Raw genomic sequence first — 27,414 nt, 5'->3', positions numbered from 1 at the left:
TTTTAAACACTGAAAATTAGACCGGGACAGGTCTGTGCCAAAGGAAAAATTGCAGAAACTGAAATACGGTCACTATGAAGCTCTCTCTCTATTGCACCTCTGTGAATTATAACTCCTGCAATCTGCAAACTTATGACTGCATCTTATTAGTGAGGAATTTTGCAGTTTATGGGAGTGTTGGCAGTTACAAAATGTTCAGTGATTTATTTTTATCCCTTTAATAGAAACTTAAGTTTGCAAATTAATTTGCAGGACATTTGAGCAGCTTTGAAGCTACACTCGACATGATCTTGCACAGTGCCGACGTGGAGAGTTGTGCACATAAGCACAAGGTACAAAGGAAGGAGCAGGACAGTCAGTGATCACCAAAAACTCTGGCCTGCATAAGAGCTGATGCCTGGCTGCCAAGCTACTGATGCCTAGTAGTTGGAATAGGACATATGAGGAAAAATGTATACCATAGCTCATTAACCTGATGAAAATCAGGCTTAGACCATGTCTCCCCAGACGATCTCCTCTTCTACCGTGGACACTTGTAATTAAAAGAGTGAGTGTAACAAGACTAAAGACTTCTACTGATCAGTGTGGAGGACTACTAGTGGCTCCTTAATCTTACTTGTGCCTGGCATTTGTGCTGCAGTAAAACACCCTTGTATTTTCTGCTTTGCACTATGTAAGGACTTGTAGGATCAGGATTGGGATGAACAGTAGTGGAGGAATTCAATATTTCTGTGTCTGTTTACTGACTTTGGCTGTAAACCATGGTAATGAGAAGTCTGCAAAAGGCAAGGGATGAAATGTGGAAGGGGATGGAAGGTGAGTAAGGACAAAATAAATAAGAATCAGACCGGAAGACAGAATGCTCTTGGACATGCAGCTCTGACTGAAGCTCATGGCAGGTGAATATGAGCTCTTAAGGCACAATATGGCCTATACATTTTGTCAGTGTTCAATAATGCCAGTACGACTTCAGAAAATGAAGCAACACATTTATTAATTGATATATAACTTTATTATGCACAGATTAAGATGACATGACACTGTGGTTATCAAAACCGTACAACTAAGCATTTCCCCAAGTCTTCTGAACACACAACTAAATACCAATGGGCTGTTCAGACTGGCCAGAGGGAATAATTTCTCCCATTGATTTTTTAAAAAAATACATCTGTAATGAGATTTTGCTAATTAAGAACTGATTTAAAAAAATCAAAGTACTGTGTTTGGAACCAGTTGAAAACATGATCGCTAATACCAATTAATTTCATGAACACCCCGTCTGACTGACAAAAACAGAGCACAACAGTTACCTCACAGAAAGTGCTGTCAGCATAACCAGCAGTACAAGTCTTCTTGTGAAGCATGAGGTAGATACACATTACAGAAAAGACTGGTGTATACATTACAGAAAACAATTAGAAAGAGGAACAAAAAGAATTTACAATCATCTCGAGAGACATTATGCAAAACCCTCTTCCATCTGGTAAATGCAATGGAAAAGCCCAGTTCAGAATGTTTTGACTTCTTAAAATGATAATGTAACAGCTGCCCAACACCAAATATTTGTAAAGGTTAAAGCTAGTGATTAGAAAATATATGAACACAACAAGCAGTTTGCTTTGGAGTTTAAATATTTCACTAATGGATTTTATCGTCAGAAGCTGTCTTTTTTTTTTTTAAAGCCCAATTCTGCCATCCTTCCACCAGATATCCCACTGGACTCAAAGAGATTACCTGTAAAATTCACCTTGGGAGAGAAGGCCAGCACCAATTAAGTCTCTTGTGAGCCCCATTTTGAGGAACTAAATGGGAAGTAAATGGCACATAGGCTTTGTGCTGCTCCTCTGAACAAGGTAACTATCTCATTTGAGTAATGATGGCAGGATCAGGCCTCTTGATAGACTCAAACTGTGGCTTTGCAGTGAAACATTCAAATGATATATAACACAATATAACTTTAAAGAAACTTGCAGTAAATATAAATGGCTGTTTTATAAAAAGAGTTTACGTTTGTAGCAGTATTCTGAATTGCAGTAGTCAATGACTGCTGCAAGGTACGGTACATTCTTCTAATAAAGCTATTAACTGGGAAATGCCCTTGTTTTACTTCTCTTGCCTACAGAAGTGACTGTTCAATCCTATAAGAAATGACACTTGCATTTGATGACATCCACTGTCCAATTAACATATTGGTAACTTTCCATGAACTCAGTTTGATATATTCTTAACTCTAAACAGCTGAGTACATCAAGATGAGGCTTAATTTAAATTGTGTCCTGGATAGAAGGCTAAAAATTCAATTTTTTTTTATGCATTTTATATTTTGGTTTGTCAGTTTGGAAATATAAATCTGTAAATTATTTTAAAATTAGAGTAAATTATTGATAAAATCATTGATAATGCAGCATGTTTCTCTCAAAAATATACAATTAACTATCTTACACACAAGGTTTTAAACTTGTCCATCACAACAGAATTTTCTAAGACTCCTTGTGAGACTACTTTTTTTTAATCTGAGAAGGAAAGGGTTAAAATGGTATTAAGACATTACAAAAATGTAAAATTCACAGTAACTGAAATTAAACATATATAGAGTAATTTAAATTTATCTAAAACCACTTAAATATATCTTTATACACAAATGTAATGTAGTAAAATATAGCTATGATTGACTTAAAGGCTTTAGTCTTCTTTGAAGACATCTTTAAAGATTTTATACATAGAATATGCTTACACAATACATTCTGCTGAAGGTTAGGCAAAGCGCATTATTTTCAAAGACACAGGTAGCATATTTGTTCTTCCCACACGAAGGACACAATCCTGCAAACACTTATGTGAGTTATCCTGTTGAACTCAAAGTAATTATTCATTGGTCTGATCTTGCAAAGACTTTCACATGTGCTTAACTTTACTCACTGTGAGCAGTCCCCCATTGACACTGAGACTGATCACAGGGCACAAAGTTAAGTACATTTATAAGCCCTTGCAACATCAGGGTCAGTCAGTAAGTTTACTCATGTGCATAAGCATTTGCAGGATCAGAGCCAAATGTGTTTAAAAATTAAGGGCAAAATTCTGCTATCTGATCCTGAGTACATATCTCTATTGCACATTTTGATCTCATTATACAGACTGAATATCCATTGACAATATGAGTTGTATACATGGCATGAGTGTAGAGTTAGCAATAGAAATCTTGAGTTCAGATTTAGGAGAATATCACCCTAATATAAAGAATCCTATTCTCCTGCTGCAGAATACAAGCAGCTTCTACTGAAATTAATGGGAGTCATTTATATCCTGTGACAAGAGAATAGCATTCACTTAAAAAACAAAACAAACAAACCAGAAACAGAGCAATCAGAGCATATTACAGTTGCAAAGTGACACCATAATATTCAAAGTAATTCACATCTAATTTTTCCCTCCTTTTGGGATTTATTGTAAGGTCAGGGTATGGCAAAAGCACTAAAATACTATGAAAATTAGTGCCTTGTTGCCCATCTCACATTCTAACATTACTTTGAGAATATCCAATTGCAAAGTTCATATGACTAACTAGTAGTTTGACACAAACCACTGTGGACTGTTATCTTAAAAGAAGAGTTTCATTTTTATATGCAGTGTTTTATACAGATAGGCTCAGTTGTATATCCCTTGTGCACTCAAAACCACAGTGATGTCAACTGGAATTCGGGGCGCACAAAGAACGTAGGACTGAGCCAAGTATCTTTCAATATACTTTTTTTGTATATTAGTCTCAAAATATTCATATAAACTAAAGTCAATTATAAATATCTAACAACATTTTCATGGGTAGAGTGGGATATTAAGATGTTTTTCCCAGTCTAAAAAAATAGACATGCTAGATTAAGTAAAATTGTGTATACTGTGGTATATACATTTGCATAAGATATTTCATTAAGTATACACACTAACATTAGTGCATATTATCTTTTCTTTAATCTTTGTGTGTGTATAAGGGTATAGTGGGTAAAAAACCCTAACTGAAGATAGTTTTGGCCCAGTGAACAAGAAAGGGAATGTTGCTTTAGTGAGCATTATAATTACCAAAGGCAAACACATTTTAAACACCTGAAACTGTACACAAAACAAAGCAGGTAAGATGCTATAGCAGTCAAGCTCAAGAAAACAAGGTGCTATTTTGAAGTGGTTAAATATAGCTGAAGTAATAAAATGGTTTTTAACCAAGTAGATCTGAGCTTGAGACTTTCTTCTTCTGATGTGTAGGAATCCTTTGACCGAAGATCTCCGTTGTTCTACTTATCTTGTTGAAATCCCTTTGTAAACACCTTGTCAGTGAAAAGGCTTAGGAACCAAAAATTATTTTGTACAGACAAAGCAGCATTTTTCAAACTGGCATGTGTTTCACACTGACAGCCCACACTCCCTTTTAACAGGTTGCAGTACTGTAGCATAACATGCTGTAGAAAGGTCCAAAGACTGTATTTATCCAGAAGATCAGGTGATTTTTTTTTCCTACAGTGAAATCCCTCCTTTCTCAAAAGAAACCAAATGAATCCTTCCAACTTTAGACAGCCAATGTCAACGTACTGTCTCTCTGAACCTCTGCCCTCCTATGATGCTCCCTGGACTGACTTCCCCCTGGGTTAGGCTGTACTGCTGCTAGAACAGGGGGTGCTTTGTGTGCTGCCGATACTGTGTGCAGCACTGCTGTTTTCAGAGGCTGGTGGGTATGTGGGGACCTGCTGTCTTCCTGCTGTTTCCCCTGGGGAAAAAAAGAAGGAAACTGAAAATGTTACATGCTACAGCAAAAATATTTCTACCAACTCCCAATGTTCTTGTCATTTTTATTTCCATAAAAACTCTGCACTCAATATATATTTCAAATGGAAACGTTTGTTAAAGATGTTACTTGATTTTGACACCTCTGGGTAGTATTTACATAAGAAAAAATCTTTTCTAGCTGCTTTCTTAATTGTATAAAAGCAGCTGACAGTGAGCTCAGCTATGGATGCTTTGTGTATCCTGCCGTCAGCTGCCCATCAACTGAGGTTCAGTCACCATACTCCTGGGGGAATTCTGTGCAATGGGAGGGGGGAGAAAGGGGGAGGTATCTGGGCCAGGGGATCCCCACATCTGGGCTCGGGGGGTGGGGAAGGGTGCAGGTATCTGGGCCAGGGAGGTCCTGTGGCTGGACTCTGGTGGGGTTGCTGGTATCTGGGCCAGCGAGGCCCTGTGGCTGGGGAGGAGATTTCAGTGTATTGGCTGGGAGGCTCCCTTTGAATAGGCCATGGTGAGAGAGGGGTTGTGGGTATCTGGCCTCCCAGCTAGGCTGGGGGGGAGGGGGAAGAAGGAGGCAGAGAAACAGGAACTGGTTTGTCATAGGGGTTTCTTTAACTCTCTACTCCTGGGGGAATTTTTGGGTGTCTGTATTGTTACAGACATACTTGTTGACAGGTATTTTCAGATAAATTACCAAAATAATTGAAGGTGGCATGATTATGTGGTGCTGTTTTCACAAATAAAATTTGCAGAATTTTAAAATATTGTGCACAGAATTTTTAATTTTTCTGGCACAGAATGCCCCCAGGAGTATCATGTAACTCGGATCAGGATCAGACCCTACATTTTTTGTGGTCTTTTCTGTTTGATGGAAAACAGCTAGAAAAGTGTAGTTTTGTCTTAATGCCAACACATGGAGCAGCGTGTACTAAAACCAATGAGTTGGATCTGAAAGCACTCTCCTCCCCCTCCTCAGTCAGGAGGATGGCACATACTGGGAGACAGAGGACCTTCCCCCCCCCCCCCCCAGAGTAGGAAAATGGCCTATCCTGTAATGCTGAGTTGATTTACATATCCCACTCTAAATGTAATGTAGCAGGGTTACAGCAAGCTTCCACTTAGCTACTACAGTATGAGCAGTAGTTATAGCACAGTATAAGGTACAATATTCTTGCAATTTCATGCTCAGAGTGTAAGTACACACACGCACTATTGTTAAAAGAATGTTATTTGGATTACAAAGTCAAGCACTAAAAAGTTAGAAAATGCCTGATTTTATGGATGCCTGTGCAATATTAATACTTCCCTTTTCTTGTCCATTTTGTGCACTGAATGAGGCAGAGGTCCTGTGGGGGGAAAAATAGTATGATCGAATAATTAAAGATTGTATCACAATGCATATGGAGGGGGGGACGGGGGATTAAGGTTGCACAGGCAACCATAAATCTGGCATTGCCTAACTTTGAAGTGCTTAACTTTGTAACCTTAATGTTCTTTTAATGTAGCCATGTGGTTTCCTAATGGTTTTTAAAGAAAAAGGTTACAAGTTCTATTATGTGGATCTGTAGCCCTCCTCCCAATCATCAGCAATGTCAGAACCCCGAGTCTTCAGCATTACAGCATAGACTTCTGCTACTTGAGCTACAAGATTAACAATGTTGGCTAGCAGTAGGGTGACCATATTTCCCAAAAGGAAAACAGGACACCATGCGGGGCTGGCCTGAGACCCTTCCTCCATCTGCCCCTCCCCCCCCAACGGGGCTGGCCCCAGGCCCCCACTTGAGGCTGTCGCTGGTTGCTTGAACCATGCCCCCCCACATCCACATCGTTCCTCCACACTGCACCGCTTTTTTGACAAATGGGCATTTGTCCCGTTTGCTCTTGCCAACTGATCCAACTTTTGCCAAAAAAGTCCGGATGGCCAGGACAGGGCTTAAAAAAGGGACAGACTGTCCTGGCCAAAACGGGATGTTTGGTCACCTTAGGCCTAGAAGTAAGAGGGGAGACAGGATTGCTGGTTCTGGAGAGTGCTCGGGAAGCCCAGGCCAGCCATAGCTGGGATAGCTACTGTCCCATGAGTTGCCCCCAGATGGGTGACTGACCCCTGGTACCATGTGCTGGATCCATAGGGGCAATTAAGGGAACGCTGACCTGGCTGTCTGTCCCTCCCTCTCCCACTCCTTCCCTGCCCAGGAGTTGGGAGAGCTCCTACCCCCAGTGGTAAATGGACTACAGGGGACCGAGTGTTGGATCCTAGGATTTACAGGGTTGGAGCAGGCTGGCTCACTCTCCTCCTTGCCCCCTAAAAGCTGCTCTGGCAGCTCCCTGTTCCCACTGCAATGTGGGCTGCTGCAGCAGCAACACGAGCCCAGCCTTGGAATGGTTCAGAGATTTTGGTAGGTTGCCAAAAGTTTCCAGAGGAACACGAGTGACAGAAAGGAAGTGGTGATTTTGAACACTTTGTAGCTCACCCAATTTTTTTTATTTAAACTTTATTTGTATTGTTTTTACATAAAATATAAACACTTAACAAAACGCATACAAACAACCGCCTTAAATGTCACTATTTGTAAAACCTGGACAAAACAAAAACAAAAAAAACCTCTGACCCAGTAGCAGTCAGGCAGGGCATCAGAGCTCACCCATATCTGAATGGAATATCATGGGTGAATGAAGATGCACTTCTGCAGCACAAGGGGTTTCCCACCTATTAAATAGCAAAGCCCTGATGCAAACAATGGAGGTATGAGAGCTTGTCAAGTGAAGGGGTCACAAGAATCCTTCACAATGAAAAGTGCTAGGCAACCTAAATGTAGGGGTTGCTACCAGCTCATCCTACAATCACTGCCGTATTCCTACTCTCGAAAGAGTGCACAGCTTTTGCCTTGCACCCCACTATTTTCACAAATAGGAAGAAAACTCCCCCAAACACTCTTCCTCAATTAAGTCAATGGCGCTGCATTGCTTTAACAGAGGTCAGAATTTTGCCCATGGATTCACTCAATAAGACATTTAATTTTGTGAGGCAGTTTCTGATCTGTACAAATCCAAAGTGATTCCACAAATTATAGACTTCTTCTATGTGTAATTGAATCTAGCACAGCATTTCTTAAATAAAATGTTTCATTCCTATCTTTTTATTAGAAACAGCTTTGTATATAAACAAAGTAAACTATAGCAGCAGTTTCTTGTTGTGTTATCTTACTATAAGCTTTTCATAAACCTTGTTGGGGCATTTTCTCCTTCATTATAAAATATATAGTTGTTTTGTGTATAAGCCTCCCTTCCTGTCATGTTAAAGGACATATCTATAAGTCAGTGATAAGCAAACTCCCTTTCATAAAAAAATGAAAATAAAAATAGAAAAAGCTGTTACCATTAGAACACAGGAACTGCAGTTACTTCTATTCCCTTAACAGGGCCCCTCAACATCTCTGCCAAGAAAGCAGTTCTGCAAAATGTAGAACTGGCCCATATTCCCTGCTGTTAGGTCTTATTACAGCTTCGCTGTCACCCATTTTACAAACCGCATGATTACACATAGTTTTGCCTCAGCCACAGCATATCAATACGATCTGTATAAACTTAACCATAACTTAGTTTATATGCTGAATACCTCTTCTTTTTTAGGCAAAATGACAAGCACAGCTGTCACAATCTCTTTAGAAGCCAAACAGCACCACACATCCCGTTCCTTTGCTCTTCTGGAAAACTTCCTAGGAGGCATCTTCCTTTAAAAGTTTGGGGGTTGAGCACTTTGCCTCAGTGGCAAAGACTCTGCTGTCATTTAATTTCCTCTTCACTGCTCCATGTCTAGAAAATTATTGGCAGTTCTGACATAACAATCTGTTTGTGTAACAGAGATACCAGCAGAATTTGCACTGCCCTTCAACTGAAGTATCAAAATCTTAGTGAGACTATGAACAGAACCTACCAATATATTTAGACTGACTTTTGCTTGGTCTTACAGTTATTGTTCACCACCTTGATAAACTGTCAAATCCTCTCGATAAAAAACTCAAAATAATTTCAGTGAAGAGAAAAAATGTATTTAATACACCACCACCTACTGCCTTATTTATGTAAACAGCTTCATGTGTCTAATGTTAGTGCTTGATCACGCCTCAAAATGGCCATGTCCTATCTATTGACAGTAAACAAGCTTTTACCCATCTGAATGTGACAACATGTACTTTATTATTCACACTTAGGAAAACTGCCAGTAGTACTCCCTGTCCAGGAAGTCTGAATGTTTGCTTTTCTATCTCCATTTGCCAAATATAATTGGTTGCTATGTCGGTTTATTTTAAATCAGATCCCATTTTAAAAACAAGAGAAGGGGAGGCCTTTAACTTCCAGAGCTCTGGAAAATTTTATCCTGTTAATTTGAAGCATTGTCCGAATAAGAGAAAAATCATACTTTCTAAGAGGATTATGTGACTGATGTGCGTGCCATACATAATGCAAGGTTTTAAATTGTTGGGTTTATGTTTAGCAAAGTCTAATAACTTATAAAGCTGTTCCATGTCCCTTGTATTTATCCTTAAGCATGATAGTTTATTCACTTAAAGCAGAGGTCTCCAGTCAGATAATTTCACAATCACTTCTGAAGGGTTACTGCACACAAACAGGGCTGGAGCAAGACTTTTACTTCTTCTAAAGAGGCTCAGGTAAACAGTATTCAATACTCGCCAAGCTCCTCTGCCTTCATTTGTTCTAGGATCCTCTCCAGACAGATATTCTATTATTGTGGAAAAGTTGGTAGCTACCTTTCAAGTTCTTTAACCATTTAGAAAAAATAGTCTAAAATAGGGAGCTTTTGGCTGAGGAGGAGGATAGAACACCTCTCAATTCCTCTACTCACTTCGATGCCTCTCCCTCCTTAAGTACTCTCTGAGCTCAAAGCCCCGTGTGCTCAATGGCAAACTAGACCCAAATTTTGCAGTAAAGCTCCTAGATTTTTTGTTAACGTTCTGGTGGAAACTTTGCAGCAGTTTCTGATTTTTTAAAAATGTATTTGAATGAAATAATCGAAGTGAGTAATACAATCAATAACTTAGCTGCTGAGTTGTTTGTTTTGATATTCAATTGCATTTATTTTATGCGGTCTCCTCTACATTTTCAGTTATCTTTTGGTTTCAGCATTAACAACCCATTAAGATAAATGGGGGAGTTCATTCATTTAGGGCCTGGTCTATATTAGAAAGGGTTTGCTGGTATATACTAGCAAACCTTCCTAATGTAGACACAGCTAATACCAGCAAAGTAATTCTTTTGCTGATGTAATTTATACCAATTCCCCAAACAAAATAAGGTAAACTGGCAAAAATACTTCTTTTGTTGGTATAACCACATCTACAGTCTGGTTTTTGCCAGTATCAACAGTAATTTAAACACCCTTCACCCCCACCACGCATCGCTACTATGCCAGTAAAAGTTTCTAGTGTAGACCAGGCCTAAGAGATTGTTTCATGCTGCCTGCAAACCTAGGATGAAACCATGGCATCACTTTTGAAAGATAATGTTATGTAAAATGAAAATTGGATTATGTTCTGGAATCCCAATTACAAGGGGTGAATTATATGGCTGTAGTATACACAAGACCCTATCTAAGATATGCAGGTTAGCTACATATTTATTTATGCTTTATCAAAAAAAGTCTTCAGCAGACCCCAAAGCCTTTCAGCTGGGGCTGAATTATCTTGTACACCGCAATTCTCCACTGAGGGGTTATGGTGACCAGCGGAAGTCCCTAATAGCAAATCTCTACTACAAATCCCAATTTGTAGATGCAAGTGTGGGGGGGGACAAAATATGTGCCCAGGAACAGCAGTCCATTTTGAGGCGCCTTTAAAAATCTGCCCACTATATCTAATTTCTAAAATTCTCTAATCCAAGGAATTAGAGAGCCTGCTTCCTTTCTTCCCTTTTATTCTTTCCCCTTATTTTTGTCTCTCAGGCAATAAGGAACGTCAGAACAGCTGCTCCTCTTGCTGTTTTACATGGTAACTATGACTGATGTAGTTAGTCACTAATTATTTTAATAGGGTTGGTCCAAGTTCCATTTTCTTGAAGGATTTATTATGTCAACTTCCCATTGTTTTTGACAACGGGATTTTGTCAATTTTAATTACTCTCTCGTCTCTTGTATAATGCTCCTATTTATTAATACTGTAAAGTTTAACACACAACTTCTGACATACAACACATGTCCCTCTAGATATCTCTGTAACTGAACAGAGATTCAATACCTATTGATAAAGGATGAAGGCTTAACAGTGGGGCAATTTTCCCCAGGCCCTGGGCCCCACAGGGGCCCCCACGAGAGTTTTCGGCAGCACTTCGTCCTTCAGTCCTTCTTCCGCTCTGGGTCTTTGGCCCGGAGTGGAAGGACCCCCGCCGCTGAAAACCCCAGTCCCCCGAATCCTCTGGGAGGCCCTGGTGGCCAGGAGTGGAAGTGGCCCAGAGCAGAGACTACTTTGGGGATTCTGGGATGGAGAGCAGCCCATAGGGAGCCCAGGAAAGACCGCTGCATGTTAGAATAGTCCATGGTGCTGGTCTAACCATAGCAGAGTGGTTCTATTTACTGTGGCAGCTCAGAATCCAAGTGGAGCAAAAGATGATGTAAAGCCACCTGTGCCTCCCCTTCTCTTCCTCCTGTGTGGCATGTCTCAGGAGACACAGCAGACAACCTAGCCCAGGGGTGGGCAAACTTTTTGGCCTGAGGGCCACATCGGGGTTGCAAAACTGTATCAAGGGTCGGGTACGGAAGGCTGTGCCTCCCCAAACAGCCTAGCCCCCGCCCCCATCCGCCCCCTCCCATTTCCCACCCCTCTGACTGCCCCGCTTAGAATCCATGCCCCATCCAACCCCCCCCGTTCCTTGTCCCCCGACCGCCCTCTCCTGAGACTCCCCCACCCCATCCAACCCCCCTTTTGCTCCCTGTCTTCTAACTGCCCCGACCCCTATCCACACCCCGCCCCCTGAAAGGCCACCCGGGACTCCCACACCCATCCAACCCCCCCTGCTCTCTGTCTCCTAATCGCTCTCCACTCCATCCAACCGCCCCCTGCTCCCTTACCGTGGCTGGGAGCTCAAGGGCTGGGCCGGACGTGGGCTGCGGGCCGGACGTGCGCTGCGGGCCGTAGTTTACCTACCTCTCACCTAGCCCATGATTAAGTACAGATTTATCTAGTTTGCCACAGAAGAAACTACTGGATAGGAGTTCCTCAAAGACTGGTTTTCATAGAATTTGCACTGGTTCAACTAAAATTGGTTTTCATATCAATTTACTTAAACCCATGGAAACTCTTGCTTGGCTCACACTTAAATCAGCTATCAGTGGCTATAAATTTAGCTTAACTTTTTAAAAACTGAGAATTTTAATTAAACCAATGTAAGGTTTTGAATAAACAAAGCCTACAAAACATTTTAAATTGCAGCTGGAGTCAGAAAAGGGCCTATGTAAATATGGTGTCTTTTTAGTCATTTGATCTGCTCTTGGTGTATAGTCAAAGTCACATCTGCTTACTTTACTAGCTAAAAAGATTTAATGGATTCTCTTCTGGCTCGCACATCAATAGAATTAACTAAATTCCAGTAACAGAATCTTTATTGGTGATGGCACATGAGCTATAAAATCTCAGTTGGACTTTCAGACCCCAGGGTAAGTTTTCACAGTTAGTCAAAAATCTCCAAATTTCTAAACCAAATATCAAAAGACATAATATGCCCCATTACTGAGAGAGGCAGATACAGCTACCTGGTTAACACCTTCAGTCTGCTGTGGGGAGTTGCTGGAAAGCACCTTAGGGAGAATGTGGAAAGCAGCAAAGAAGACCTAGTCTCCTGATTCATAAGCATTCGATCTCACTGCCTCCATTGTAATGTGCTATGCCAAATGGAAGCCGGTGAAAACAACTGTACTAACCTGTGTGAGAATAGATAAACCACAGTGCTCCTGTCAGCAGTGCTCCAATCACAAATGCTGCAAAGGCGATGCCCACAACGGTCAGAGTGTCCAGACCATAGAAAACTGCTACAAATAAAAACCATTTTTTTCATTTTGAATGCTGAATAGTATTTTTAAAAATTCCTCCTCCCGTTTTCACACAGAGCTTTGACATTTTCATATTTAATTAACCAGCATTTTAAACGCAAGAAAAGAAAGCCCCATGATACTTAGCAGATTACTGTGATTTGTGTCTAAGCAGGACAAGCAATGCGTATGCTGGCAGAGATGAGCATGAAGCATGTCTTTAGTTTAACAAACTGTTCTGTCAAAAACCCAGCTCAATACATCCCAAATCTAGCAAAACCGGAATGAATTCAAAGTGTTCTCAGTTTCTTGTTAATTATTCTTTGTTTTCAGTTAAATACCAGGTTTCACTTAAATATATATTTAAAAAGCTGTGCAGTCTTACTAAAAGGTTACTTTTTATTCACATCCTACCATGCAAGCCAACTTTACTCTATATCCTCTGTAACTTCAGCCCTATATCTAGGTGGAGAACGGAAGTGCTGTTAAGTGAGAAGTGGTGCCAGCTCAAAAGTCAGCAAAAACATAAATAGGAGCAATTGTTTTTCATATTTGGCAATGTTCTTAATAAAAAATTAATTCCAGATCACAAAAATAGAACAAAAAACTCAGTTTCTAGGGGATGGGATCTTTATGCAGTATAGTTTGTACAGTACTGCATCTGGTTCCTGAATGTATGGCTCCAAACGTTACTGACACAATTACAGCAACTTCCAGCCATTGTCCTGCATATTTCTTCTCTTTGATCAAAAACACCTTAATGTGGTTCTCATACTGAATCAATTATTTTTTGTATTTTTTCTTACATGACTAATTTCAGATGTAGTTTTTCTAGTGTCTCCCATAAACATATGAAATGTTGTAAGCTAGTAAATAACTTTTTAGTAATTGAGTAAATAATGGAAAAGAACTGAACACACAGACTCCAATTCATCCCAGGGTCTGCGTTGGTGGGTGCGGGAGACACGAAGGAGGCTGGCCAGGGCATGCTTAGCAGATCTCCTCCAATTCACCTGCTTTCTACCTCGTTTCCTGCATCCAGCAGAAATTCCTTGGAAAGGCAGGCAGCAGCACTGGTACTTGCTTTCCCTCTGTTATTGACAGGCACACTTTTATGGGTACTGTACCTTTCAGACCCCTGCATCCGCTAAGGGAGTTCTTCAGAACCCCTTTCTGAGTATGTGCAGCCAGATTTGGGACAGAAAGAACAGCCCAGGTAGCGGCTAACTGGAGTTTTCTCCTGTTTTTGACTTGGAGCCATTTCTGAGCCACTTGGTCATGTTTGATTATTTTAAATCCAAACTATAATTGTGTTTGTTAACCAGAGATACCTCTTTTACAACTGCATCATCTTCTTGCCTTAAGATGCAGTTCACAGACAACTAGGTCCCACTCATCGCAGGACACAGGTAGCCCAGCTGGTGGAGGGAGGTAAATGTTATTCTCTGTGCCACCTTGTGTGAATCTAGCTCCAAGACCCAAAGAGACCAGCTCTTTTCCCTCACTTCTTTCCCTCCGCACTTTCTAAATTCTCACCCTTCAGCTACCATTTTTCCTTCCCTCCCATCATGATGTATTTCTAGTGCTACGCACTCTCCTCAGAGCTGATTGGGCCCTTTAGCATGGTTGAGATTTTTGGCTTCCCCAACTCCGCTGATGCTGATGTTGAACTCAGAGTGAAAGTCACAGAGCCACATTTTATCACATCTGTGGTGGTCTTGATGTTGGAGTACTGCAATCACTTACAAATTACTGCTCATGTAATACCCCTCATGAATTCCTCTCTCAAAGTTCGTGGGAATGGCCTAGATCCTGGGAGTCATGTGCCTAACTATGTTTGAGGATCTGGGATGGTGTCCCCAGGGGCACTAAAACCAAAGACTTAATTCCGCTCTAAGTTTAAAAAGCTTTACAATAAACTATCTTTGACTTAACCTTTTGTTTGGAAGTTGTTAGATCAGTGGTTCTCAAACTGTGGATCAGGACTCCAAAGTGGGTCGCGACCCTGTTTTAATGGGGTTGCCGGGGCTGGCATTAGCCTTGCTAGAGCCTGGGGCTGAGGCCGAAGCTGAAGCCCAAGCTCCAGTGCCCAGGACCAAAGCCCAAGGGCTTCAGGTTATAGACCCCCTGCCTGGAGCTGAAGCTCTTGGGATTCAGCCTTTGGCTTTGTCCTCCGCCCAGGGTGGCGGGGCTTGGGTGGGCTTAAGCTTCAGTCCCCCTTCCTGGGGTCGTATAGTAATTTTTGTTGTCAGAAGAGGGTACAGTACAATGAAGTTTGAGAACGCGTGTTCGATCAACAAAGTAGACAGATATGTATAACTTACGTGGCTGCAACCCATTGCCTTTTGGCTTGTGAATAGGTGGACCTGTTTAAAAAACACGAACACATTAATTGCATGATGTGCCATAGAAATACTACACACTATATAAGCAATCTTCAGCATCTCACTGGGAGGAAAGTCTTTAAATGCTGCATAATGTATTGGTAACATTTCAGGAAATCCTGTCAGAATTTATTAACCTGGATCAGTATGTAAAAAATCCATTTGTATCTTGTTTAGTCTTCAGAGGAATATATCCATAGCACAATGCAAGCAGCATGTTACGGAGTGCTGGCAGATGCTGTGCAAACCTCCCCACCCAGTAGTCATCAATTCTCACCTGCAATAACTCCCTCTTATTCCTATGCTGGGCTCTCCTTCAGCACAGATTGCTAAAATTGTTTCCTGTCTCCAGTCATGAGAGACCAGCACATGAAATCATTTCAAGACCCAGCCCCCCTTTTCCACTCCTGGGAAATGTTGCTTCTAGATATGATGGACCCTGTTCTGACCAGCTTAAATGCACATGTTTTGACTTGTACATTTCCACTGTGCTCTGTAATGTGTATAAATTACTTGGTATTCTATCTTATTTATACTGGAAGACAAAGATCATAGCTATGATGTTAAAGCTACTATTTTGAAATAATAATCAAATAGCATCAGCATGGAATGGAAAGAAATACAAAACTGTCTTTAGAAATGCATCATTACCCCTACTCTCTCTCTTATTTGACATCCCTTCTTCATATACATGCCTGGTATCTCCATGGAGGAACTATTAGATGTCGGGAGTCCCCTTCCTCTCAGGATACCCATGCCAAATTGAGGAATCAGAAACCCAGATTTGGATTCTAATTCAAACATCTTGTTTGGTAACCCATGTTGCACTCTCTAGATCAACAAGCTGCCCGAAGGATATAATTTAAATTCTGACATGTTTGAGTGTACCAGATGCTTCCACTATGAGAAGATTTGGTAAGGAACTGTAATGATACATATTTTTATATCCTTTAACAATTAGGAAAAAATTGCTTTGATCTGGAGGCAAGAGCAGTTCTATAAGTTCCAAAATATACTGAAAGTTATCGGTTTTCTTTTTATTGTTTATCCAGTACGTATTTATATGTCAGGATTAGTGTTCCAAACCTCTTCAGTAGTAACTGCATTAACTAACTTGAACCACACAGGGTACCATGTGGCCAAAATTCTCTCTCAGATTCATTACATGTTCCTCTCAGAAACACATACCTGCAATATCCAAAGCATTTTTATTTACTCTGAGAACAAACTAAAGCAGTGTAGTTTACCAAGTGGTTATCATCATCATCATCATCTTTTTTTTTTTTTTAATATATCATTCATGCCAAGTGGACTAGACACACAGGTTAAAACAAGGATGGGGAAATTGGGACAAAGGTAAGGTTTTTTGGGTGACCTTAAGAATTTGTTTCCTGATTTAAGTGCTTTTTTAATTCATGCATTTTGGAATACGTTATTGTTTTTAATATCTCAGCGTTAGCTTTCTCAAAATGTACGGTTTTTTGTTTGTGAATATACTAACAAGTTATCAAATGGAAGTCAAAGCAGAAGTATAAATGAAGGTTTATGAAAGGCACTGGATTGAAATACTAGAGAGTGAAATAGTACAACATGAGTAGCAGCACTATATTTGTCCATATATCCAGCTAGCATATCCCAAACTTCGACTAATCCGAACGTCTCCAGTGGTGACAGGAATTAATTTTCCTTGCTAACTCTGTCATTGGCCTCTCCACAGAATAGGAAGGTTGCCAAACAACAACTTTGCCAATTCACTGAATTAGTTATCCAGTTCCTTGGCATTAATGTGTGTTGCTTGCTGCAGCTTTGTGCAACACAAGAAGGGTGAGAGTTCATGAGGCCCAGGGAAAGTGTATAATTTTAAAACAACAGAAGCAGGCTTGAACTAATGCACATGGTTTTCTATATCTTGGTTTAGGAAAAGTGTTGGTCAGTTGCTCACTTGATCTTGTTCCCTTCACTGAAAAAAAAACAACACCTTATTTTCCACATCTTGCATAAATTGAACAAACAGTGAAAGGGACATAACTATTCAATAGAAGAATATCAATTTCATAGACTTTAAATAAGTTTCTCTCTACACCTTTCACTTAAATTGTGCCAAAGAACAGATGTGACTTAGAGATGCCAGGATATGAATAATTTGTTGTGTTTTTTTTTAAACTTGTATGGTCTTTTTTAGGAGGTTTCACGGGAATCTGATACAATAAGGTGAAGAACCAAGCTTGTAAAAACCTATAAAGCAAAATGCAAACTGGAGGGGGGGGTGTTTTTCTCTAGCTATAGAGGCAGGGTTTCCATTACAGTCAATGGCAGTCATGTGCATGACGTATGGAGAAGAAAACAGACACCTTTGCATTGAACAATTTGTGCTGGCTCCCCAAATGTCAAACATACAAGCTCTTCATTTGGCTTATAGAGCAGATGTAACAGAATAGTTCCAATAACATGGTTTGTAACAATACCCACGAAAGCTGGCCTGTTCCACATCAAAGCAAATGACAACTGACATCTTTAAGATGAAAATACTCAGATTTTAGTAGTGCAATATAATTTGTTCTCAATCTTACAGATTCACTGTGCCAGTCAACCACAGCAGTTATAGAAAAGGGCCATTTGATTCGTTGTGGAACAACTGCATAACAGCGATGTTAAGGTGCTAATAGTTGTGCATTATGCTCAAAATCTGCAATATGCTGGGATGAGTTCCACCAAACATTTAGCCAAACTATTGTTGCATTGTGGGTGATCTTATCAAGCAACTGTCTCTTAGCGTGTAAAAGTAAAACCAGATTTACTAAGACCTCATACTCTTTATACAGACAAAACTCCAGCTGAAGTTATCCTTGGGAGTTGCACACACAGCCCTGCACACCCAAAGGGAGAATAGAGCTCTGGGTGTAAACCTGTTTGCTGAAGGATAAACATCAGTTACACAGTTTGATGTGTTCCGTCAGGAATGGATAATCACTGAGATGAGTGGGCATTTTGCATGAGGAAAGGGTACAGAATCAGGCCCAAAAGCAGAGTTTTAATTGTACTGCATTTACCAATCAAATACTTGCCTTTAATTCTTAGTGAATTTAATTTGCATGAAGAAGAATCGTGTAAAAACATGGGCTGCCTTGCAGAGTTAAACAAAAACAGTTGTTGCTTATGTCCCCCAGCAATGCTCCATGGTACCATATGCTGTTTAAACATTAAAAAGCACGCACTGCAGAACTGAGGTTAAAGGATTTCTGATCCCCCATCCTTTGACTCTCTCTGGAAAGCATTCCAAAATTTCCAACAGACATTGCATGCAAATAGAAGATTTTGATCTGCAAGTGAAGTGAGCTGTAGCTCACGAAAGCTTATGCTCTAATAAATTTGTTAGTCTCTAAGGTGCCACAAGTCCTCCTTTTCTTTTTATGAAACCCTCTAAACTACCATGCTGGAGCTAAAAGAGAATGGACAATGCAATTATTAGTGTTCTAATGTGCATCCCTGCTGTTGTCAGAAGGGCCCCAGTAAGAAATACATTCACAAAAGATGAAGGTCATAACAGTTCTGGTTTTCCCATCTTTTTATACATACACAGGGGCAGAGCCTCAGCTGGTGTGAGTTATCAGAATTCCATTGACTTCAGTGAACAATGACAGTTTACACCAGCTGAGGATCTACCCTGCTGGATCCAGTTTGCCTTTAGATATGTGGGTACAGCTCCCATTGACTTGTTCTGGAGTTGTAGCTTATGCTAGAGGGCAGAACTGAGCCCTCTGTACTAACTTGTATTTGCTACGCTATAAATGTAAACAAATGTTCTCATAAATGTACAAACACTGAAATAAGATATTAAAATGTCAAATGCACACACCATGGGGCTTCACGGGATCCATCACAAACGTGTAGGATCTGGAGGCAACATTTACAGCTGAATTTCTACACAGAGAATAGTTCTGTACTGAATCCCACTTAGGGTCTGGAGTGGGTCAGTGGCCTAGTCACATGCCAAAAGAATGCATCTGATTTTAGCAATCTTGATGGCCACCTTCCTCAGAGTCCAATCAATTAACTATTTCATTTTCCTAAAATCATCAATACAAGTCTGATAATACTACACAGTCTGTTTCCTACCCATGGCATAAAGCTTAGGTTTTTTTCAGGGGAAAACCGAATTATGACACAGTGTAGGTAAAACAATGGGTTAATCAATATGAAGTCTAATTTTCACTTTTGGGACAAATACCAAAAGATGAAAAGCTGCTTTTGTCCTGAAAAAGCTCAAGTTATGAAGGGAGGTTATCAAGAAGCTTAGCTCCTTCATCCATCCACCAGAAGAAAGCTTATGACCTCCAGAAAGTTCTTTATCTAAAAGTTCAGGCTCTCTGCAGCTGGGCAGTGTGGATATACTCTGGTTAGGCTAAGGCAATGGATGCCTGAGAAAGAAAGGAGACTTATCTCCATCAGGAGTTGGTCCATCACCAGTTTCATTGACTGTGGTGCTGAGAGTTAATGAGATCACCTGGAAGTCAGCAGAAGGAAAAATTACTCATGCCCTGTCTCTCCTGGCTTTCTTCATAACTCTTTAATCAGGGAGAGCTGGAGGAAAAGGGCAGGCTCCCCAATTTCCTCGCCCATTGCCAGATGAAGGCATCTGAGTATAGAGCTCTGGGGATGTAAACCCATGAGCAGTAACAGGGAACAAGTCACTGACTCAAACTGAACTGGTCTATGGGATCTAACAGGGACACATGAGGTGCTGGTAGAAACTCAGGAATACTTGGCTTTCTGGGAATTAGCTGGTGATTGCCGAGTCAGTCTGCAGTAGAGCTGATCTTTCCCTACAAGATATAGTGCTTGAAATGAGTGGAGACAGGATTATGTCCTTCAGAAGTCGCTGCAACAGAAGCTACTGATACTGCCCTGATGTTTACATAGGCTATCATTACTTGGTTGTACATAGTTACCATTTGCTGGTCCTGAATCACACACTCATAGGCTTGGAGAACTAAGGGATTGCCTAGAGCTCCAGGAGGGTAATACTAAGCTTCTGCTTCACAAGCAGAAGAGGGAGGTGCATCCCAAGCTGAGAGGGAGGTGCACACTCCAAAAGCCTGCCATCAGCATGGGTAGCAAGGAGGAAGGGGGAGAAGTAAATAAAAGGCACACACATCATGCCAGAAAAATCTTGAATGATTGGGGCAGAAGGAGAATTCTCTTGCAGTTGCAATCAGTGTCTTTTCCCCAGCTGTCACTGTAGAATACAGCCCCACAAATTTAAGATGTTCTCCTGCTGGAGAGTGTGATAGAGGATGGTGGGGACATGGCCACTCATAGGAGAAGGAAGGTGAGAAAAATGGAAACAAGTTTCCTGTTTGTCGTCATGACCAGCCACACTCAGAATATCCTATTTCTCTTTGAAAGAGAAAGCAGAGGAGGAACTATGCACTGAGAAAGGGAAGCTACTTCTAGGAAACCAGCTTAAAAGGGTGAGAAGTGTCAAGCGTGCTGGGTAAAAAAGGGTTACTACATAATTTGGAAAGTGTGTGTTAGTGAGCTTCTGGGGATTCTTCCTTAAAAGTGAGATTTTTTTTCGCATGTAAAAAAGTCCAGGTATTTTAGGGCTTGTCTACATGGGGAGTTATTCACGATTAGCTCCGTGCGTGGATGCTCTTATTCCAGAATAAGATAATTCTAACATTCCTATTCTGGAACATAAGTGTCAACATATGGAGTTAATCTACTTTAAATTCATAGTTAATCCACTTTAAATTCACACTTTACCTTATTCTGGATTAATTTTCATGTGTAAATAAACCCTTAAATTTGGCATGTAACTGTTCCAGCCTTCAAGCCAAATGTATTTTGGGCCACTGTCAAAGGCAATGTAACAAAAGAAAGTTGTGGGCATAATCTATTGAAGTATCCAAGTACCTGGAGGGAAGCTACCAGAAAACAGATTTTCTCCAAGTCTATCTGAAGAGCATGGAAAACAAAAAAGCCAAATAGGTGACAATCCTGAGCACCAAAGGGGCAGCCTCATAAATTCTATGCAAGATGAAGTTTAGCCTTATTCTTCACATTTCAGAGTATGGGGGTGGGGCAGAGTGAATGTTGAGGTGGGGAAGAGGGTGTTAGTGGCCACTAAGGACATGGGAAATACCCGATGGAGGCTTGTCAGAGGACAGGGAGCCTCTGTAGGGCAGGGATGATGTTGAGGCTAGAAGGGTTGAGAGAAAAGGCAACTTGAACCTCTGAAAAGGGTCCCATTTAAAACTCTTATTCCTGGACAGAGCTTTGGGGCTGTCCACACCAAAGATTGCCAAAGTACAAAGGTTCAGAATCACAAGCAGTTGAGCAGGATGTCAGGAAAGGGAGTCTAGAATGGTGTCAGGGTTCTGGAATAGGTAAGTGCTGGACCTGGGTCATCTTCCTGGCTATTGCCCTGCAGCACGGGAGCATTTCCTGCACCAGAGATTGAGGAATCTGAGATGTCCGTAAAGGCAGGATTATGGGTAGGCACAGAGTGGAAGATGGCTCTGATTGTTAGCTTTAAGTGAGCCTGAAAGAAGCCAGTTTGGGCAGATGGATCCTCATACGAAGGAAATGATGTTGGTTGCTAGGAAGTAGGCTAGGCCCAGCTGCTTGAATGAGCCATGGAGGAAAAGCTGCACCATGGAATCAAAGTGGAAACACCAGAGAAGAGTTCCTGTGAAGCATGAGTGGCAAAGGCATGAGTTGTAACCGAACAACAGGGGGAAGATGGATGGGAGTATCAAAGATGCAATGCCTGAGCTGCTCATAGCTCCAAAGCAGCAGAAAAGTTGGCCTATAGCTACAGAATTGTAGGTGCTGGCAGGGATGTGAGGAGGGAGCAGAGTCCTCATCTCCCAGGAGCAAGCTGCAGTGGGGAGAGAGTATCAGACAGGCTGTTGGAGGCTGAAGGAGCTTCAGGGACAAAGACTGTTGATTACAAGTGAATTAGTTCAGAAATCTGAAGGATGGATTTAAGTGAGGGTTTTGCTGACTCTGGACAGTTTTTGGATTAGACCTTTTCAGTCACCCTCGCTCAGAGCATCTAGTACAGAAACAGAGTTTTCTATCTGCTACCCAGGTTCTTCTCCTTTTCTTCCTGAACTTCCTCTCTTTAGCGTTTAGACTTTTCTTTTTCTTTCTTAGAGCAAGAGAACTAAGTCAAATGCTTCATGTTTACAAGAAGGAGACGACAAAAGAAAACCGAAGAAATGTGGATGGGCTGTCATTTCTATACAGACCTTGTCAGCCCCTTTGCCTCCAGACTTCTTGGCAGGTGGAGCCATAATGCTGTCTGCTCTAACTGCCTCTGGTGGGATGACGGCAGAAATGGACTATTTGACAAAGAGTCATGTGCATTCGAAGCAGCACATCACCCAGGAAACGACACATTTTCATGACTCTGTTCTTGGAGTTTTTTGTAAAGATGCTAAAAGAGTTAAACAAACCCCAACAGAAGAAAACGAATGAAACACTACAGTTTCATCTCTTCATTTTACTGAACTAATCTTCTAGTGGAACTGGTTTCCCTCTAGCTACCTCTTTACTTTACAAACCCCTCAAGCTTTAATATTTCCAATACATTGGCATTTCAATTAAATTATCATGCTTAAATATTTTCAGCCACAAAGAAGAAATTATACAGCAGACAGTAAAGCATTGCTTTCAATTTCCAAACCAGAATTAATTGCTAGAAGCAATTCTTCTACATTAATACTTATGAAACCTATATTGTTGTAAAACATAGGAAGAGTATTCCTTTCTCAACACCAGCCAAATTACATTTCCATAAAAAAGTAAGTAGCTGCGGGCGTTCAGATAAGATGGTGGACTGTATCACACAAATATCTCTAAATGAACACATTTTATAACAAGAGCACCCTTTAAAATATAAAATTGTATACTCCTAAAGCTATCTTTTTTTGGACTACAAATGGTTATATGTTTTTTAATGCAACATATTTATGTTAAGAAGTTCAAAATGTATGTTGGTACCTTTTGGCTTTTCTTCATGGGTTATTACAGCAAGGGGCTTGGTGAAAGTTCTCTTATTGTGCATCATGGCCAAGATCATATCAACATTGAGTGAGGTGCAGGCTTCGTCAGGAGGAATGCACTGTGGATGGAAACATGTGAGGTCAGGGATTCACTCAAAATAAAACACAATATCAGCCAGAGCAGCTGCACAGCTGCCTCATTATCAGTGTTTGCTCAGTATTGTTTACTAAAGAGAAACAGGAGATCTGAACGTTATCAACCCCTCCCAAAAACAGTCTACGTAATATACTGGCAAAGAAAACTTATTCTCAGCTAGAATGTCCAGATGTCCCGATATTAGGGGCTTTGCCTTATATAGGACCCTATTACTCTCCCTATTCCTGCCCCCCCCCAGCCCGATTTTTCACACTTGCTGTCTGGTCACCCTATTCTCAGCTGCATCTTAAGATATAAACTTGCTTTAGTGCTAAATTACTTAAAACTCTATGGAAGTTTTACTATTGAATTGTTGCTGTAATAGTTGCATATTAGGATATCAAAGGCTGATGTTAATTACACAGAGGGTCAATATCTTCAAAGAGCTCTCACCTCAGTTTCCAAAACTACCTTCACTTGTCACAGCTAACTTTTGTACTTATTGAGTAATTAATTGATTTTTCATATACAAATGCTGTGTGTATATGCAAATCCAGGCTTCTATACAAAAATTTGGACACACAGATTTACAACCACAAAAATAAGGGTCCACTTTTGAAAATCCAAGGGCCAGTTCTGTAGCTCACTAGTGCATATATAGCACAATAACGTATGAGTCTTTTCTTATGTTAAAGAACTACTAAAAATAACTCAAATTTTAGAAGTTTACCTAACAGTTCATTTTTTTTACAAAAAGATGTATTTTTTGTTAATTACTATTTTTAAAGTAATAGTTTGGGCAGCAGTCTCTACAATAATCAAACAGGAAATGTTAATTCTACTTAAATATATTGGAGTGATCATTCAATACAGAGCATTTACTATAAATACAAAAAAGTAACCACACTGAAATCTGGAAAACAAATGCTAACATTTACTTATTTCCCATCGAAGTCCTCCTGAGATGGTCCAACCTTACAGGTCACATATGGATGTTCAAAAACAATTACAATATTATCTCAGCAGGCTCTGGAAAATTAATGTTAATTTTGTTTATCCTATTGCTGTGTGATCTGAATAGAACAGATAAATCTGGACCACTCCCTTAATGAAAAGCAATCTCTGTTTACCACATGTAACCACTTACTGACATTTTAAAGTGGAAAATGTAGACCATGTGATCAAGATTCAGCATAGCTCTGAATAAAAAGAACTTATAAAAATTATCAGGTCCACTGATAAAATGTTCATTACACTAATCTAAGTCTATAGAATCTTCAAATAGAAAAATCAATCTCAGGAACTACTATGATCTGAACTTGTTTATCTTGTAAACAGTCTCATTTTTTAATCTAAATCTGAAAGCTTAAGGAAGTTAAACTACTGACCTTCGGCAGTCCTTGAGTGTCTTTTTCTTTATTTGTACACAAAGTCAGCTCACAATGAAGAAAGAGCAATGAGATGTTGAATATAGGTTTAAACACAAAGCTAAACCTCTTTTTGTCCATCTGTGCATGTGGTATAGGAAAGTTCACCTTCTGGACATTGTAGAATTTAACAGATTCATCTTTAGGACAAATGTTTTCTATGATGGTGTAATCAGATATCATATCAGGGTTTGAATATGGTGAAACAAAACATGTTTGGATTGCAAAGCCCAGGGCTCTGTCAGCTTTCGTCACAGAAACCTGCATATGAAAAATAATTTATTAAAAACTTAGCAGTGGCATTTTTGTTAGCAGCATTCACATTTTGGATGATTATGGGGTTTTCAGATGCCAGTTCCAATCAAATATTTCAAACCTAAATTGTGAGGATGTACGGTCTAGTATATACTTAAAGGACAGATGACAAGTTTTGTGAGTTCAAATCCAACTTAGCCATTGTCTTGGCATGTGATTTTTTTTTTTTTTTTGGAGGGTCAACCCTCCCTGTATTTCAGCCAGCTCACCTGAAATATCCAGTGAAAAAACAGGCCCACTCAGTAGAATGAATGCTAGATTGGAACTGAGTTTTTGGGAAAGGGGAGGGCACTAACACCACTCTCCCAATAAGTTTACAAACCATAGTAGAAGGCTATGGGAGCTGATTACAAGTTCCCCCCTGTTGTATCTGCATTAATCTTCACTTAAATATAAATGAGAGCATCCATAAGAGGTGGGGTGGAGGGTGGTCACGCTCTTGGTTGATTTCCCTTAGTAACTTTCCTAGGAGAACCTGGGTAGACGCTTCCTCAGGGAGATCCAAACAAGCTAGGTGAATGCGTAACACTGCAGCAAATGAAATTTGGTGCTGAGAAATGCAAAATACACCCTTCTGCAGCAGATAAGACGCTCAGAGTGTGAAGTGGCCCATTCATCTGATGGATATTCTTAAATTAAAAAGTACACTTCAAGGTGATAAATGAAGCCAGTAACAATACCTCTTAGATGTGATAACTGTTCTGCTCATAACAATGGATGTTCTCACTTGCTCCTGAGTTCCTAGATGTCTGTATAATTTACGGAGCATGCCCATTCTTAATCCCTCCCCCCAGGTCCCAGTGGTATATACCTGCTGAAAGGACTGAGCATGCCTGTTCCCAGAGCCTGGTACAGATTCAGCAATGAAGTGAGCGCAGTAATTAGAAATAAAAAGCAATACGTATATAACACATGGGGAGAACAGTACAAGCAACATGAATTAGAAGTTATGAAGTGCAGAAAATTGATAACGGACGCAAAAGATATGAGGGGAAAGTCCATAGCTGGCAGCGCTTAGCATAATAATGAGTTTCTAAAATATATTTTATGAACTAAAGAAATGCCAGCAGTAGTATAGCCCCATTACCAGATGTAGATGGTAACACTTAATGATGAAGACAGACAAACGTGTGTAACAAATATTTCTGTATTTGGAAAGAAGCAGGATGATGCACTTGTATCAGATGAGGATGATGAACAATTTTCTAGTCCATTAGAACTAAAGAGGATGTTGAACAACATCTTATAGGACCAAACCTTTTAAAATCTGTAGTCCCAGATAACTTGCACCCAAGAGTCCAAAAAGATTTGGCTGAGGAGATTTCTGGCTCTCTGATGTTAATTTTTAAAAAATCTTGGAACATTGGGGAAAATACTAGAGGACTGGAGGAGTGCTAGTGCTATGCCAATATTCAAAAAGGGCAAGTGGGATGACCTGGGTAACTATAGGTCAGTAAGCCTGAGGTCAATCCTGGGCAAAATAATGGAAAAGCTGATACAGGACTGGATCAATAAAGAATTAAAAGCGGGAATATAATTAATGCCAATCAACATGGTTTTATGGAAAACCAATCTTGTCAAAAAATGTGATTTCATTCTTTGATAAGTTATTATGTTTGGTTGATAAAGGTAACTGCATAGATGCAATAGACTTAGACTTTAGTAAGGTGTTTAACTTGGTACCACATGACATTCTGATTAAAATTAGCACAATACAATATCGATAAAGCACACATTAAATGCATTAAGAACTGGATGACAGATCTCAAAGTAGATGTCAGTGAGCGAATCCTCATCATATGTTTCTAGTGGGGATCCATAGGAGTTGGTTCTGGGTTTGATATTATTCAACATCTTTATCAATGATGTGAAAGTAAATATCAAATCTGTGGGTGACAAAAAGATTGGCGGAGTGGTAAATTATGGTGATGACAGAGCACTCATGTAGAACGATCTGGATCCCTTGGTAAGCTGGGCCCATTCAAACAAAATGCATTTTAATACATCCAAATGCAAAGTTATACATCTAGGAACAAGGAATGCAGGCCATTAATCTTCACTTAAATATAAATGAGAGCATCCATAAGAGGTGGGGTGGAGGGTGGTCACGCTCTTGGTTGATTTCCCTTAGTAACAGAAGGGGGTGGGAAGAGGGGGGACGACTGTATCCTGGAAAGCAGTGACTCGGAAGGGATTTGGGAATCCTAGTAGACAAACAACTCAACAGCTCCAGTATGACGCTGTGGCAAGAAGGGCTGGTGCAATCCTTGGATGTATAAATGGGGGAGTAATGCAAAGGAGTAGGGAGGTAATTTTACCTATCTGGATGGCA

At 40.3% G+C, this 27,414-nt stretch overlaps 1 protein-coding gene across 7 annotated transcripts in view; it reads right to left on the bottom strand.

Moving 5' to 3' along the window:
* Positions 1-979: 979 nt before the first annotated feature.
* The window catches only part of TGFBR3 (transforming growth factor beta receptor 3), a 179,190-nt gene continuing 152,755 nt past the window's right edge, over positions 980-27,414 (bottom strand). For 5 of the 7 annotated variants that reach the window (XM_084637452.1, XM_084637455.1, XM_084637457.1 and 2 more), the window contains 5 exons: positions 24,729-25,028; positions 23,203-23,323; positions 15,133-15,174; positions 12,701-12,808; positions 980-4,753 (listed from right to left, as the gene is read on the bottom strand). In XM_084637452.1, the coding sequence (XP_084493578.1) occupies positions 4,635-4,753; positions 12,701-12,808; positions 15,133-15,174; positions 23,203-23,323; positions 24,729-25,028 (690 nt within the window). In that variant the 3' untranslated portion in view covers positions 980-4,634. Of the gene's footprint in view, positions 4,756-6,078; positions 6,117-12,700; positions 12,809-15,132; positions 15,175-23,202; positions 23,324-24,728; positions 25,029-27,414 lie in introns of all 7 variants that reach the window. The other 2 variants (XM_084637456.1, XM_084637454.1) reach the window with 2 other exon arrangements.

Source organism: Lepidochelys olivacea, assembly GCF_965140295.1.
Source record: "Lepidochelys olivacea isolate rLepOli2 genome assembly, chromosome: 8".
Lineage (NCBI taxonomy): Eukaryota > Metazoa > Chordata > Testudines > Cheloniidae > Lepidochelys > Lepidochelys olivacea.
The sequence above is the reverse complement of the archived record's forward strand: the minus strand, read 5'-3'. Positions and strand labels throughout refer to the sequence as shown.